This window comes from Mesoplodon densirostris, chromosome 20 (genome assembly GCF_025265405.1).
Source record: "Mesoplodon densirostris isolate mMesDen1 chromosome 20, mMesDen1 primary haplotype, whole genome shotgun sequence".
NCBI lineage: Eukaryota > Metazoa > Chordata > Mammalia > Artiodactyla > Ziphiidae > Mesoplodon > Mesoplodon densirostris.
In genome coordinates this window covers 20,760,105-20,772,988 of record NC_082680.1, presented here as the reverse complement: position 1 = coordinate 20,772,988, position 12,884 = coordinate 20,760,105, and the positions used below count along the sequence as shown (strand labels likewise).

General features: G+C 41.9%; 1 protein-coding gene across 6 annotated transcripts in view; it reads right to left on the bottom strand.

Moving 5' to 3' along the window:
• Positions 1 to 8,198: 8,198 nt before the first annotated feature.
• Positions 8,199 to 12,884, bottom strand: part of DLC1 (DLC1 Rho GTPase activating protein) — a 407,252-nt gene continuing 402,566 nt past the window's right edge. For all 6 annotated transcript variants that reach the window (XM_060085710.1, XM_060085708.1, XM_060085711.1 and 3 more), the window contains 3 exons: positions 12,473 to 12,690; positions 11,570 to 11,743; positions 8,199 to 10,779 (listed from right to left, as the gene is read on the bottom strand). In XM_060085710.1, coding sequence (XP_059941693.1) covers positions 10,659 to 10,779; positions 11,570 to 11,743; positions 12,473 to 12,690 — 513 coding nt within the window. In that variant the 3' untranslated portion in view covers positions 8,199 to 10,658. The remainder of the gene's footprint in view (positions 10,780 to 11,569; positions 11,744 to 12,472; positions 12,691 to 12,884) is intronic.

The following is a 12,884-nucleotide window of genomic DNA, read 5'->3' as shown; positions in this document are numbered from 1 at the left end:
ACCAAAACAAACCGAAACACAAACCCAGACAGTGACAAAAGAATCTGGAAAAACAGAACCCAGAGGGAGACCTCACCCACCCTGGTGGGCTTCTTAGAGTCTCTGGAAGGATGACTTGGAGTTAGCTGGGCAGGATTTTAAATGTTCCATTCATCTCTTTCACAGAAGTGTTTGGAAATGTGAGCAGGCAGGACGCTTTGGTCACCTCAGGAGACGCCTGTGGCCCTGCCAGGTGGCTCCCAACTCACTAAGTAGGACAGTGAATAAGAGCAGAGCATTTGCTATGGGCTCCCAGACCTTTTGCCAGCCAGGATATCATTTTAGTTTTATTTTTTTAATCCTCAGAAACTTCACGTTTTGAAACCTGATGTCTTTCAATTAAAGTGCATTGAGTATACCTAACTAGTTTTCTCATAATTTAAATAAGTTAATAATTTAAATGACATATAATTATTATTAATGATCATTTAACTGCCAGTTGAAGCTTCTGTTTATCACAGGAGAGCAAATGACACTACACTGGGGAGGGTGTAATTTCTTCTAAAATCAACCAAGTGTTTTAATTAGTTTGTTCAGACTGACTGCGCTAAGGCATGATTTTTTTTTTTTTTTTTTTTTGCGGTACGCGGGCCTCTCACTCTTGTGGCCTCTCCCGTTGCGGAGCACAGGCTCCGGACGCGCAGGCTCAGAGGCCATCGCTCACGGGCCCAGCTGCTCCGCGGCATGTGGGATCTTCCCGGACCGGGGCATGAACCCGTGTCCCCTGCATCGGCAGGCGGACTCCCAACCACTGCGCCACCAGGGAAGCCCTGACATTCAGATTTTCTAGAAGGGTGTGCAAGACACTTCTCCATCTCACAGGTCCTGCTTCTCCTGCCACACCTTCCCTAACAGAACACCTCCTCCCTCCTCCCTCCCTGCTTCCTCACCAAGCCAGGCTCCTCCAGGCTGCCCAGCGTTGCCCCTGCCTGGAATGTATTTCTGCCCTCTCCCCCTCTTTCATCCTTGAACACCCAGCTCAGATGTCATCTCTTTCTCTGGGTATCGGGGTGGAGTCTCCACTCCAGCACATTTTATTGAAATGATTTCTCTGTCTGTCTCCTTGAAAAGACTAGAAGCACCTCCAAGTCAAGAGGGATGACTTATACTTCCGTGGCTTTCCTCTGTTGGTACCTAGTAGGTGTTCAACAAATGTTGGTTGAATGAATAACCAAGTAAAAATAGAGGGCTAATGCTGCTGAATTCTAGAGACCCCATAAGGAAACAAAGCTGTCAGGTCTTCACCACTGTGCTCATGGTGTCTGGCCACCCAGGCTTGGATGGTATTAATCTTAATTAATATTAATCTGATGCATATGGATAGTTCATTTTAGGCACAGGTTTAAACTAGGAAAGAATAAGAAACAGACATCTAGAAGTAATGATACTTAGTACTTACTATGCATTGCACATGGTTGTGATTTCTTTACTATTATTATGTCTATTTTGCAGATATGAAAACTGAGGTTAAGTAACAGTTTCCCTGAGATCACACCCTTAGTTTCAATGGTGGTTTTACTCTGAGAATCTGTCCAGAGTCTGTGCTCCCACCTGCTACATAAAATGACCTCTAGTATAATGTTAAAAATAGCAACAGCTAACAGACTCTGAGTGCTTACCACATGCTGGGCTCTGTTCTAAATGCTTTATGTGATTTATCTGATGGGAACGCAGACAGTTTAACCTAGCCATGCTCTGTTTTCCTTATCTGTAAAATGGGATAATAATGCCTCCAACCTTTTGGTTTTGCGGTGAGCCTTAAGTAAGACAATACATGGAAGCACTAGAATTGTGCAGACCTACCTGCTTAAATGCAACCCAATGGCTACTCACAGCTTTAGGGGATAACGACGGAGAGAGTGGAAATGACGCTCCTGGCTGACAGCGAAGTGGGTCCCAGCCCTCAAGAATCAGCAGTGTTAATGACAGTCGCACCACATCACCTGATGGAGGTAAACTCAGAGAGAAATGGCTATCACTGCAGCATTCATGTGCTGTTTTATTGGAGAGGAAAACTTAAGCCCCTCCAGGTGACCACTGTCACCCTAATGTGACTTCTAGCCCATTTGTGGCTGCACTTTGAAACCTCAGGGCAGTCATAGCCTCTCTAACCCTGCTTCCACTTCTGGAAAATCAGATGGTGGGATTTAGTTCTGTTGAAAGTTCCATCCAGTTCAACATTCTCTGATCACACAGCCCAAGGCTCGGGTTGACCAAAATCCTTTATCAGCCTGTCCTTCCTTGCTGTCCCAGAGCAAAGCATCCTCCTTTTTCCCTTCAAGTCACCCTCTGTCCTGTGAGCACATTCTTTCCCCATCACAGAGGGACTTTGAGGCTCTCTGTATTCCCTCCATCTCCACTGGCAAGTTTCCTTTGTCTTCAAACCTGTGCACATGTGTCCCTGAACTTAACAAAACTATGCCCAGATCTGCTTTCTCCAACTACCCGGCTATGGCTTTACCTGTCTAGCTTAGTGAAAGACCATTAATTCTCTCCCCAGTGCCTTACCATGTCTTGTAACCTTCCCTCTGTGACAACTTCTTATAGCTGTCCTTGCCCAAAGAGGGCAACGGGTAAAGAATTCCTTAGCCTATCTAGCAGAGGTAGATTGAATACCTGTAAATTAATAGAAGCAAGAGAAATACAAAGTGACCTTTCTGCTTTGCATTAAATTAAAGGAAGCCTAAGAAACTACAGTGGGTTTTTTTGTTTTCTTTTGGTGTGGTTTGGTATTTTTTTTTTTTTGAGGGATGTGGGGTGGGAAGGGGAGGCATGTAGAGACGTGAGAGATGGAAAGAGATGAAGGAGGAGACAGAGGGAGTCGTCCAGGCCACGTGGGAGGCCAGGGGAGGATCCGGGAGTAAAGCTGGTTTGAAAGAATGAGGAGAGAAAAGTCATAGGAGAGAGGAAGCATTCGTGTGAAGGAACAGTGGCCAGCGTGAGGGGAATCCAAATATCAAGAGGACGAGAAAAGGAGGAGGCCAAGGAGTTAGTGTGAAAATTGAAATAAGAAACGGCATTTCATTAGGCAATATAAGAAAGAGAGTCTGGCTCTTTGGGTGTCTCCAAACACAGAGGTAGGTAAAGGAGGAGTGATGTAGACTTAAGAATTTTAGCGAGTATATTTTAGCCATTGGAAACCCAGCGCTGGTCCTTCTTTTGTTTGCTTCCTCCCTGTACTGTTTCTTTCTTCTTTTGTTGCTTAAATGAGGGTTTTGTTGGGAGCCAGTGTCCCTTATATTTCCTGATTTTTTCTCTATTTGTACTTTTCTTGCCATGGAATGGGTTTAGGATCAGAGAAAACTAGAAAGTGGGTGAAACCAAAGAAACGAAGTTATCAGTCTTGGAAATTACTTTCTTATTCTGTTGGGTCTGCTTTGTCATGAAATGGCACACACACACACACAAAAATCACCAAAATTGCAATCCTGAAATTTAAATGGCCGCTGGTCCTTTGATGTCAGGCTGAACTATCTCCTGGAGTCGCTGAAAAGGGGGAGTTCATGGAGGGTCCTGTTGGACCTCTTAGGGTCAGACAACTGGAGGTGTCCATGGGTGACCCTGTGGTGAAGATTAATCTGACCCAAGAGTGTTTACGGCATTAGGTTGGTTAAAAACAAACAACAGCTGTATGCTTATCCTGCCTTACCAGTCAGGTTGCTTTGCTTCTGGAAATTTATCTTCTTTCCTTTCCGGATGGTGGCAGGAAAGCATATCCCATTTTCAATATTCTGGGTCATGGGGTGAAATATTCTTTAGCTCTTTGAGATATTGCAACACTTTGCATGGTCCCAGGGGCTTCACATCTCTTCTTGCTTTAATAATCTTTACAGTCTGTGTGACCTCTTCATTTCCTGCTTTCCTGGAATGATATTAATGATCTATTCATATTTTTACATTTTAAAATACTGCAACAAAATAGAGCTTGCCTTACGTTTGTTGTTGAAAAAACTACATCCTATCGGCCAGCCTTGGAAGTCAAGAAAACTAGTTTCTCTGGAGCATGACATTAAATCCCCCTTTTCCTTGATTAATTATCTGAGTATCAGGGCTAGGAACCATCACTCAGCTACAGACTGGTGATTGGGAGGAGTCTATGGCCTTTGGACGGTCTTCAGATTAAAAGCCTTCATAAGCTATTTTTCATTAAGAAAACTCTCAAATCATGTGCCAGTAAAAGTTATTATGCACTTATTTCTAAGACGCCTCTAGACTTGATTAGCAGTTTTAAATAATATGTATCTATATCGAAAATTTTAAAAAACACATTACTTTTTTTTTTTTTTTTTTGCGGTACGCGGGCCTCTCACTCTTGTGGCCTCTCCCGTTGCGGAGCACAGGCCCCGGATGCGCAGGCTCAGCGGCTATGGCTCACGGGCCCAGCCGCTCCATAGCATGTGGGATCTTCCCGGACCGGGGCACGAACCTGTGTCCCCTGCATCAGCAGGTGGACTCTCAACCAGTGCGCCACCAGGGAAGCCCCAAAAACACATTACTTCTTAGTAAGCTATACTGTTTAATACCACAAATATTGGAGAACTTTGAAAAAGACTGGAAGGTGTTAAGAAGTATAGTGAAGAGTCCTTGGAAGCAAAAAGCTAGGACCCCGCGTGGAAGATGTATCTTTACCTTAGAGCCGTTACCACTGACTTTTAAGTTCAGACACCTCACCAAGAACTCTTATCAGTGAAGGATACCTTGGGCTCTGACAGCTGCCCCCGGGCAGCTGGTCTCTCCAGCCTGCAAGAAGGCCTGCACACCAGCGACAAGGAAACCGAGGGGACAGGAGCCGACCACGAAGGGACCGCTGTGGTTGCTGGGACCGCAGCATCTGTGAGTATGCTGTGGCTTGCAGCAAGCCGAGGAGAATATTTTGAATCACAGAACGTTCTTTCAGATCAGCTACAGGATTGTCTGTGGTTTGGTGATGTACAAGTACTCTAGCAGCAAAGAAAAGAGATCATCCAACTCAAGCTTGAGAAGTGCAGGAGCTGGCCACAGGCTGGGGGAGACACAATTTTAGTCTTGTGGCTGGTGGAATGTTGAGTGGGTATTATCTGACCCAAAATATGGATTTTTACAAATATTTACCATATTTCTTTTTCCTTCCCTCCTTCCTCCCCCCTCCCTCCTTTCTTTCCTTCCTTCCTTTCTTTCTTTCCTTTTTCTTTCTTTTCTTTCCCTTCTCTTCTCTCTTTTCCTCCCTCACTCCTTTCTTTCTTCTTTATTTCTTTCCTCTTCCTTCCTTCCTTCCTTGGAGGATTATTATAGGTGGAAGAGAGAGAGAAGAATTGGATTGCTTGGAATTATTCTCAGATCTTTGGAATAAAAATTTTACTGTCCAGTCCAGTAGCCACTAGCTACCTAGAACTGTTTAAATCTAACTTAATAAAAATTAAATAGAATTAAACATCCAGATCCTTAGTCTCATTTGCCACATCTCAACAATAGCCGCATGTCCTAGAGCAGAATGTTCTGTCATACAGTGCTGTTCTAGAATGTCTTGAGTCCCTTTGCAAATACTATATAGCTACTTTATTTCTTTAAGCATTCCTGACTCTTTAAACTTTTTCATTTATAAAATGAGGCTAATAAGTTCTCCTTCAAAGGACTGCTATAGGATTTAAATGTAGTATTAATTGAATAAAGCATATTTTTTCAGTACCTAGCACATTATTAGGCTTAATAAATGGTAGCTCAACAGCAAGTCCTCTCAGATGTGAGCCAAACACGTTTGTATTTGTCAAGTACCTGTAACCTACAGAGCTTTTAAAAACATCTTCCTTAGGAATCAGACTATTTTTATGGGAACAAATCACTATTTTTATGGGAACAACATCACCAAATCATGGCTGATGATGAGTCATAAAAAGAGTAAGGCTTTTGCTTTCCACAGTGCTTTGTATCTTGATAGGAAAAGAGAAAGAAATGAAAATCCCCTATGAGGAACATTTCTTGCCCTCCTTTTTTTTTTTTTTAAGTCTAATGAGATGAAAAATCTCTGCAAAGAGGTGTTTATACTACAGTTGTCAACACAGCCTTGGGTCCAGACAGGCAAACCGGCTGCTCTAATGGGAACTGTGTATACACAGAGAGGGTAATTACTTTGGGCTACAGCTGCCAACATGATTTAGCAAACTCCCAGCCTGAAAAAAACTGATCATTCCCTGAAGAATGGGCCCAATTTCACTGCAACTGCACAGACCTACCTGAGCTTTCCCTGCCACGGGCTCTTTGAGGTTTTTTGTAATTTGCATTCCTTAGGCAAATGGAATTTAAATTCCTTAGGCAAATTTCATCCTGATGGAACACCAAGATGACATGCATGCCATGATCTCATTGTTTAGGATTTCTGCTTTATAATCATTTATGTATGCTTCAACAGGCAGGTGGGGAAAAGCATTTGGGCTAAATTCCACTTTGCTTTCATGAAGCCTCCTTTACCTTTCAATAGCTCTCGGTTTTCAAAGCACCTTCACAAATATGTCAGTTGCACTTCATGATATTCTTGTGTGGTGGGCATCATGACGAATTGCAGAAAGTCACGGGACCGGGCTTCTGGTCCTGGGCTGCAGATTAAGAAGCCTGTAAGTAGTTATGCCCCTTGTATCCATGAAGCAATGCAAGCTCAGAGGGGTTGGGTGGGTTGCAATCTGACCACACGTCAGATCGTCAGATCGTTCTGCGCTTGCAGATGGGGAGGGGCAGGTCCTATGCCTCACAGGAAGGCATCCCTGGAGTCTCGGTACACTGCAAATCACGTATTCAATTTGCAAACAGAACTACAAATTCTTTCAACCTGAAACAAAACTTTTGCCTCACCTTTATCTTGACCTACTTAATTTCTCCTTAAGCATCTCAGTAATCGGGTGACAGAATAATTTCTTGGCAACCTTGACTAATGTGGTTATTTTGCTATGGATCTTCCTTTTCCTTGCATTCTTCCCGATTCTGATGCTGATGCGACGTGAGTGAATCGGCCCTTACTGTGAGTTTGCCTCTGGATTAGAGAAAGATTGGCAGATGGGAGACGGTCTGGGGTAGAGGTACTGAGCTGGAATTTCAGCTCCTCTTTCTGGCTCTAGGCACCTTAATTCGTCACTAAGTCATAGCCATAGTCCTTAGAAGGATAATACCTATGCTTTGTGGGGTGTGTGTGAGGATTAAGCGTGTGAAAAGTGGACAAAAGTGGCATAAAGACCCATGAGCATAACTATAACATCCCACACACCTCTCTACTACCTTTGTTTCCCCCTGGACACACACACACACCCCTAACCAGTGGTGTTGGAAAAGCACCAATTTGGATTATCTTCCCTAGTTTTTCCTCAGTTTTTACTTTCCCAAAATCTCAGCTGTTTCCCTTAGCCCTGGGAGGGGAGAAAAAAAAACAAACCCTCTTAAGAATCCATTTAATTTTGTTAGAATCTTCCAAGTTATGCCATCTGTAAATTGGCAGGCAGGATGCTATGGGGTGTTATCATTTCTATCTTAGTATCTCTGAGAGCAGATTTTCAGGGCTTTGGAATCTTCAGGCCTGAGCACCGTGTGAGCTAAATATAAATAGGTGTTGGAATAACTGACTAAATGAGGTAAATAGGAAAGTGGGTCGTGACAAAAGCAATCTGAATCTACCTGGGTGCCCGTGAGAGCATCTCTTCCATCCTAGTAACCACATGTAGCCTATTCGTAACTCATGACTCCAGAGCTGTGCAAACAACTGAATTATTAGGTATTTCAGACATTTTGATCTTCCATTTTATATGGCTCTGAGGAAACCAGGACTGGAGGCAGAGTAAATAAAAAAGGTTTTGGTCTGTGTGTGTCTTTTAAAAAAATTATATCGAGATTGGTTTTTCTCCTTTACTATGTCCAGAGTATTTGTCAAAATCAAATGTAAGATGCATATCACATTCTATCGGAGGAATGAGACTGGTTGAAATTCCAGCACAAAGAACTCTCTAATTTAGAATCCAGAGCGTCTCTGTAGAATATCTATGTCGTCTTCGCCAGTTTTTGAACTTTAAGATTTCACTAGGTTTAACAAGTTCCAGTCTCTGCCATCTCAAAATGGGCATTGATGAACCAAAGTGAGGGCTTAAGACAGAGAGCATCCTAGATTCTCTTCCTTTTCAAATAACAGACGCTGATTCAATCAATTCCATTTGGCAAATAATAAATTTATTAGGTGCCTACAAGTACAAAACACTGAAAGCTGCTGTAGGGGATTATAAAGACGTGTAGAAGAGCCCTGCTCTCAGAGAGCTTACAACCTAGACAATTAGTCACAATTAGTAAGTTGTGGCAATATCACTTTAGGTGGCTTAAAGCAGAGTTCTTCAAAATGTTCACATCCTTCACATTCTCCTCTGGTCAAATATGTAAGGAATCCTTTCAACAGGAAAGCCAAACAGTGGGAAAGAGACCTTTTGTGGAATGAATCGGTGACCTTGGCTTTGCTTATGAGCATCTTTCGGTGGCTGTTGCTTATTCTTGTAGCTTTCTCAGTATCGTTTCCTCGAGACCTTTGTTTGGAGAGCATCTCTGTGCTTCCTGAACCTTCACCAGGGTTTCCTGTTTGTTAGTGAGTGGCTCAGTTGCAGTTTGGCCTTGGAATGATTTGTAGTCCGATTTTTCCTGTAGCAAATCTGTATTTTCATTTTAGTTGATGCTAGGATGGTATGCCTTGCCATCTGTGGTTTTACGGGTAGGAGTGAGATGTGATACAGTGGAAAGCAGGCCAGACGTTTCCCTTACTTTAAACATTTAATAGTGCACTTATTGATTATATTCTGTACAGATATAGAGCAAGTTATAAACCTCTTATTTACTTTTTTTCACTTAGACTGTATTCATGTAAAGTGTATTTACATTAGCAAAAAACAAACAAACAAAAAAAAAAAACAAAAAAGCCTTGAGGTACAAAATCCAAAAGAATATCTGAGGTATAAATACAAGTATATTTTAAATAATAATCTTTATCATGCTTTATCTGTGTTGGAAAGCACAGTGGACAGGTAGGCGTACATGTTTCTTAATAGAATGGTATATACAACATATAATCTTACAAATCTCAAAGCCATTAAAGTTGAATATACAAGTATATCTTCATGAGGCACGCTAATATCCAAAATACTCAAATTAAACTCTGATCTGTCCCCTGCCCCCTAATTCTTCAAAGAACCTTTGAAATAACACTGACAATGGTAACTAAATTATAACAAAATAAAAGTCCTTCTTACAACTCTCATTCATACATTATTCACTTTTGATCCATATAAAATAAATTCACTAATACTGTCTTTTGAGCCAACCTTTACCGTTACAGTAAAACCTGTATAAAGACCACCCTTCCAAAGCCCTGCACTAGTGTGTTTTTGATGGTTGGTTTGTTTTTTACTGTGATTACTACTTTCCATTACTACTAAAATATATTTCCAGGGGCTTCATAAAGGAGAAGAAAAAGAAATGTAGGAAAAACAAAATAAAAAAAAATGCTATTTGCTGATAAGGACAAATCCAATTAACATATGCAGCTTTCAAAAATGCTGTTAATAACCATAACAACAAGTAACTTTTGTGGTTGGGTTAAATTTACAAGGATTTTCTTGGGACACAGTTTCCTGTGATCCCATACATAGCGCCTTAAAGAGTTTCTCCTAACATGGAAATGCAAAGAATTTGAGGACACGTAAAAGATGTTGATATTTGATTCAGGAGTAGGTGTTAAGAGCGCTCAGTTTTCACATCTCAACTTAAAAACCAAAAAACAAAACTGTGCTTTGGAGCTAGCAAGGGGGAATTTCCATCCCTGAATTCACCTGTACTGGATAAAAACAACTTTGCTATCTGCAATCAGGTCTAGAGACAAACTGTGTTTAAAATGGGCTATCCAAGTAAATTTATTACAATCACTTTTAAGGTAAAGAAGAGGTTGGTGGAGAAGGAAAATGTTTACTAACTCAGGAAAAAAAAAACAACCAGACAAGCGTGGGTTGTCTGACACCCCAAAATAAATCGGTTCACTTTCTGGATAATTCCATGGGGAGTCAGATATTCCAGGTTAAACTGAACCTGATGCATCAAGATCCTTCTTGGAGGTGTCTCAGTGTGCCAGACTTACACTGTAGCCCAACTTACACATCTATGCCATTCGACCAGCAACAAACACACATACACACACCTCTCTGTGCAAACCTTTCTTTGCTCTTCTCAGCGAGAAAATATGTCAAAGAGGACCAACTATTCCAGTGGATACACCAGTCCCTCCACACACTGCAAAGAAAATGACATAGGTACACGTACACAGACACCGACATCGCGAGAGAATGACGTCTCTTCATTATCTTCCCTAATGTATTTATAGTTTTGCTTCTCAGAAGCAATTCGAATAGGAATTTTTTTTTTTTTTTTTTTGCACAGTCATATATTCCAGTCAAGGTCCATAATACAGACCTTAAACAAATAGAAAGCAGCTTTAAAAATGTATCAAATCACTATAGTCAATTCCCACACTCCAACTTGTAGTTTTGTTTCAGGATCAGACACTGAACCCAATCTTCCAAGGACTGGCAAGGGTTCTAGAAACAAAGGCCCAGATAATGGACATGCTTCGGGAATCACCTAGATTTGGTGTCTTTGGTTTCAGTGTTCTGATTACTGAAGGAGTCTCGGATCTTTACAACTTCAGCTGCACACAAATGTCCAAAAGATTTCGTGTACCACTCTGGCATGTGGCCCCTACAACAGACAGAAAAGGAAACGCAAATAAATTATTCGAGTTGGAAAACCCTGAATCAGCTGAAGGGAGTTCTGGATATACTTCTATTTCTTGATCAGCAAAATGTGCGAGTAAAGATCCCTCTTATTATTCCAAAGTAATCTGCTGGCACCTCCATTACACTTTTGGAACCAGAAGTTTCTCAAGGAACAACATATTGAGTGCAGATACTGAGTGAAACTGTTCAGGAAAGAAAGCTCTGGCATATACAGAACAAAAACAGACCATACAGATACTTGCAGTAGGGAGCTGTAAAGACTTCAGATGAGGATTTATTTAACAGGAGAGCCACTTTGGAAAGTCTTTAGAGGTTTGTTTTTTGCTTGTTGGTATTGCTGCATTTCGTTCACTTTCTGATAAGAATGCGCACTGACCTATGGCGCAAAGCATAGGTCTAATGAATTACTAAAAGGGCATGTCCCATTATTCAAACCTCTTTGAATATACAATGAGAAACATCTGGTTGCTAATTCAAACTCTCATTTCCTGTGGCTTTAAGTTCATGGCAGAACCACCACATCCACATTGCTTTAGTACCATATTCTCTAAGGGGTGGAAATTAGTAAGTGGTCCCCAGAAGACCAAGAAACATGAAGGAGTTACTTTATAAGCACCGCTCTTCACAGAGCATCCAAGATGCAAGAATGTATTCATTTTAGACATTTTTTGCATCAGACAAGAAGTCTGAATCTTCTATATGCCCCTCACTCAAGACGTCAAAAAAAAAAAAAAATCAGCATCAGAACATACCTTAAGTCAGCTCTGCACATGTAGGTGAGTTTGGATTTCCCTGACCCGCAGGGTTCAATTAGATACCTGGCCAGGAGCACATTGACCCTCACTCCCACCACAGGGGCCCGGTCGTGATCCACGGAGGTGAGTAAAAGGGCACAAGCTCCCTTGGGTAAATTAGTCCTCCACGTTCTGTAGGGACAAAACGAGAGGGGAAAAAAATGGAGTTTCCTGGACGCCGAGTTTAAAACGGGGCCTCACTCTTAGAGGAGGCAGCTGAAGGGCAGGATGGGGGCCATGCCATGCATCCATCCTTGTGCAAGGACTCCTGAATGACTCACTTCAACAGAGCCCCTTCTGCAGTGGTATTTAAGCTCACACAGTCAGTTCTTGGAAAGAGAACCAATCTGAAGTGGGTCTGAAAACCCTTTTTATATTTCACAAATGTATTAGAACATGGACATCCAAATGTTAGTCTGTTGGAGAAGTTCTGGACTAATGATGTGACATTTCCTCAAAGATTTTTGGAATTCTTCTTTCAATAATATCTTCAGAGAATTTATGAATCACATATGAATCAGCTTTAACCACAGCTCACTTGGGACCCAAATGTTATTTCCTGGCTTATGCATTCACTAGCTGTTTCTAACGAGAAAATCTATCCTAAAGGGGGCAAAAATCAGCTACCCCTGAATACGTTCAATGGAATGTGCCTCTCTTTCTGAGCTCGATTCCAAAAGAGTTCAAACCATTTTCAGGGATGGACACACTGTTGGAATAAATGATGATATAGTTTTCATATTTGGAAGGGTTCAACGCTTTTCTGGAAGCAAACGTTCTATTTTAAATAATGTTAACGTCTTGTAACATTCAGCGCCACAGAGGCTCATCCTGGCCGCAATAATCAATCCGGAAGCTCACCTCAGAACGACGTAGTCCCGAGCAGGATGGGGTGCCATGCTGTTTTGGACATACTGGTAAATTTCAGTTTGGCTGTCCAGGATCTCAATCACTTTTGAATCCAACAAGTCTACGTCCCAGAGGTGCTGCTCTTTAAGTAGGCGCTTTAAGATTTCCTCAGGCGATGCAGGGACTTCAATGGTTGCCCTCCAAAGCCTTAGAGGTGGTCCTTCACTCACCTGAAAGGAGGATGTACTTTTCAGTGCTGGGACAATTCCCACACACCTAGACTCTGAAGGCAAACTACTAGCTGGCTACGTGGTCCTAATGTTTACCTCTGGCTTTAATAGGCTGCTGAACGCAAGTACATTCAAGATCAGGCCAGAAAGCAAACAGTACTGCTGGCGTCACCTCCGGTTGTGTCTGTTTTCCT